At 55.3% G+C, this 3609-nt stretch overlaps 1 protein-coding gene across 1 annotated transcript in view; it reads right to left on the reverse strand.

Moving 5' to 3' along the window:
• The window catches only part of SOCS7 (suppressor of cytokine signaling 7), a 17520-nt gene that overhangs the window by 6844 nt on the left and 7067 nt on the right, over positions 1-3609 (reverse strand). Inside the window, exons 5-6 of the mRNA XM_009322368.1 lie at positions 2962-3092; positions 2349-2517 (exon numbers count right to left, since the gene is read on the reverse strand). Coding sequence (XP_009320643.1) covers positions 2349-2517; positions 2962-3092 — 300 coding nt within the window. The remainder of the gene's footprint in view (positions 1-2348; positions 2518-2961; positions 3093-3609) is intronic.

The following is a 3609-nucleotide window of genomic DNA, read 5'->3' on the forward strand; positions in this document are numbered from 1 at the left end:
CGCCCCCCCCCCGTATCTCCCTTTCTATCTGCAGGTCTGTCAGTGCTCCAGCAAGAGCCAACGCAGAGCGGAGCTTCACCAGGAAGAGGAAAATGGGAAAACAAAGGCTTTGTTTAGGACAGAGCCCATCAGGAGCCAGACCCAGGCTCGCGCCTGCAGGGGGGCAGATTCCAGCGGGAGGTGTGCGGCACCACTGCTCTGCACAAGCACTGTAACCCAGAGCTAGAAAGGCAGCGGAGTGACTTTGAAAACACCCTGCATCCACGTAAAGAACTTGGGCCGAGGAGAAGGGGTAGCCAAATCAGAGGTACCCAGTACGTATTTCAGGTCAGGGACTTCTTGGACGAGCAGCTCCCCCAGGAACATCACAGGCTCCGCAGCACCAACCTGTTACAGAAAAACTAGAGGAAGCGGCTCTGCGGGATGTCCAGCACTCACGGCTTTCTCTAGGGTGGACAGCAACCAGCAATACAGGGGCTATATACAGCCCACAAAATTTAAAACGCACCCCCTCTCCCCACGGCTAGGCCTGGTAGGCTTTACTGGGAAAAGATACCTCTCTCACCCCTGCCATGGGCCAGTTTGGGAGCAGTGATCTGGGTTAGCACCTGCTAAACATCCAGGATCAGCAAGCACAGAAACAAGTAATTCTTCTTGGGAATCTCGGATCTGAACAGGCCCTTAAAAGTAGCCAGTAGATGCAAAGGACAAAGCACAAACACCAGCCTCCCCAGCCCACCTCCTCAGCTCGCCTAAAAAAAAGACAAAAGAAATTCTGGTTTCTTCCTCTCATCTACCTGAAACCTGAAGGTCAAGCATTTATCTCTTTACCATTCCCCCAGCCCCACCATTTGTCATCTTCATTGGTTTATCAAAGTGCTCAGGTCTGCAGTTTTCCACGATGCCGCAGCACATTCAGCACAAGGCAGCCAGTCCCGGGGTTGGGGGGGGAGCACAGGGCTGCCGACACAGACCGAAGCGCTGCACCCAAAAATGAAATCCCTGATGCAGTGCCGTGGCTGGGAGTGCTGCTCTAGGGAAGGTGGCAGCACCAACCTCCATCCACGCACCAAGGACAGCCTGAGGAAAGGGAAGGACACCGGGCTAAGGAAGCTCCGAGAACAGACGTATCCCGGCCCCAAAAATAAGAAGCCAGACCAGCAGCAAGAGAAGTTTGCTCCAAAACTCAATTAAGAAAAAAGTATCCACTGTACAGGCAGCCTCCCATCTCCTCCAGCTGCAAGAGCTTCCTGTAATTTCTGTAAGGACAAGGTGATGAAAATCCTTCCTCGTCACGCAATGGTCAGGGACAGGGGAACTGGCTTTAGACGGGCTAGAATTAATGCCGGGGCACCTTTCCATCAGAGGGGCTCAAGACCAGAAGGGCTGCCAGGTTCCACTAGCAGAGGTGGAAGACGACAACAGCGGCATCCCTGGGGCGAGGGCAAAAAGGAGAAAAAGATGAGCTTTGCTCTGAAAGGTTGCAAACCACTGTTTCCTCCAGCAGGTTGGCTGGGAAGACTCTGAACCCATTATTTGCAGGCATATTTAATGACAAGGCTCTATAGGCAGCTGTTATTAAAGCTTGCCCACTGGTTACAGCCCCCCCCCCCCCGCCCCGTGCATTGAGCCTCTCGGGCATTTTACTCGGCCCGAGGACAGCTGCCTGTACAAGGGTTCAATATAGAAAACCACACGTGAAGATGAGCAGACAAAGCGTGTGGGCGAGGTGAGAAGCAGCCCACGCCGGAGAGGGAGCACAGCAGGAAGAAAGGGCGCAAACAGCGTGCCGGGAGTTCTTGGAATAAACCCCCCCCCCACCGTGGAGCTAAAGCCTCAGCCTGGGACCGACTGCTGCTGGTACCACTGCCGAGCATCCCTCGGGCAGGCGGAGAACAAAGCAAGGCGATGAGCCACGACCTCAAGAGATCACTTCTCATTTCACAGGGGAACAAGCTTCATTTTGGGAAGCACCGAGAGCTACGAATGGTGACTCTTGCTGTAGATCACATCTCGGCGACACGGGATCCCAAAGACCTTGCCATCATCATTTTTGAGTCCAGTTTCCCAAAGCAAGGCCTGAGGACAGGCACAGGGAACTCTTGTATTCCCCAGTTTTTCAGAGTTATAAGGAGAGTCGCTGCTTGAGGCACAAGCAGCAAAGTCAAATGCAGCTTCTAAGGCCTCTTGCAGAACCTCAACCCAAGGGCGAGGACACATGCCTGCCGCTCCCCCTCTTCTGCCAGCTCTGTGCCCAGAGCACTGTTTTGGGACCTTGCGATCAGCCTGGTCCCCAGCCACAGGCCTCCGCTGCCAGCAGCACCCCCAGAACCGCCTCTGGCTCTTACCTCTGTAGTGCTCCATCCTGGTGTGATGGGTGATGCCCTGCGACCGAAAGCTGAGGCTCAGGATGTAACGGGGGTCGGAACTGTCTCGGACCAGAAAGGACCCATCCGGCTTCCCCTTCAGCTTCATCTCTGCATCCTCCCAGTTCATTGGTCCCCAGTACCACCCGCACTAGGAAAAGAGACAGCCAGAACGTCAGCAGGTACCCACCAGAGAGATTCTATCAGCAACCAAACAATACGATTTGCTCTTGTTGTTAATTCCCTTTAAATGCCAAAATGGAAGCGTCTGGTTGTATCCACCCAGGAGTATGGATGGTTGGGACTCATCGCTCCTGGATGAGCGCGCACCATCACATCCCTTACCACCCAGAAGTGTCGAAAGAACAGATGAGACGACACCCCTTCCACGCACAACAAACAAAAGGCTTTTCTAGACTCAAAGACCTCACTGGGAGAAAGGCAGGTGGTGGGTTTTTTTCCAGTCCTACCCTAATCTTATGCTCCCAAGCCTGTAAAAGGGACGGTCAGTCCCCAAAACCGGAGCCTAGAACCACAGCCTCTTCCTTCTGGCTGCCACCACCACCACCACCACCGCCCTCCACGTTACCGTTACCTTCTCCAGCTCTCGCAAACTGGCTGCGAAGCTGCTGGAGTCCGGGCGGTAGAGCGGACACTGCAGGTGCGGGGCAGGCTGGCCGGGCATCGCCTCCATCGGCCTCAGCGGGACAATCCGTGGGAAAGCATCTGCAGAGGGAGAGACAGCCCGGGGTCACGGTCACCCGCGGGGAGCTCACCCCAAGGACGAGTCGCCCCGTCCCCCCCGCACAGCTCTAGAGGTCAGGGCAGGAGGGGCAGAGCTGCAGCGTGGAGGAGGAAGCTGGGCTGACCGATGGAAGGACAACGTCCTTGTGAAGGACACAGTGGGAGTCACTACCCGGCTCTTCCAAGGTGACTAACGCAGTGCCTTCACCTGCTATTTCCTTATGCTAGCTCGGAGGGGAGGCAAGGGAAGTGCCAGGCGGCACAGACTGGAAGGAATGAACACACGTCCTGAAAAAGGGGCAGTTAAAGCCCTCTGGGTCCTGAAGAAAACCGAAAGCACAAGGGTAAATGCACAGGAAACATCCTCGAGTGCTGTTCGCTTGGACTGCACACCAGGCTGGCGGTCAAAGCTGGGGCTCCTGCACCGAACCCTGCTCCCACGGCTCTTTTCCGACATTGCTGACACTCATTAACACGTTATCTGACACAGCGCAAATCG

Source organism: Pygoscelis adeliae, unplaced genomic scaffold (assembly GCF_000699105.1).
Source record: "Pygoscelis adeliae isolate BGI_AS28 unplaced genomic scaffold, ASM69910v1 Scaffold844, whole genome shotgun sequence".
Classification (NCBI taxonomy): Eukaryota; Metazoa; Chordata; class Aves; order Sphenisciformes; family Spheniscidae; genus Pygoscelis; species Pygoscelis adeliae.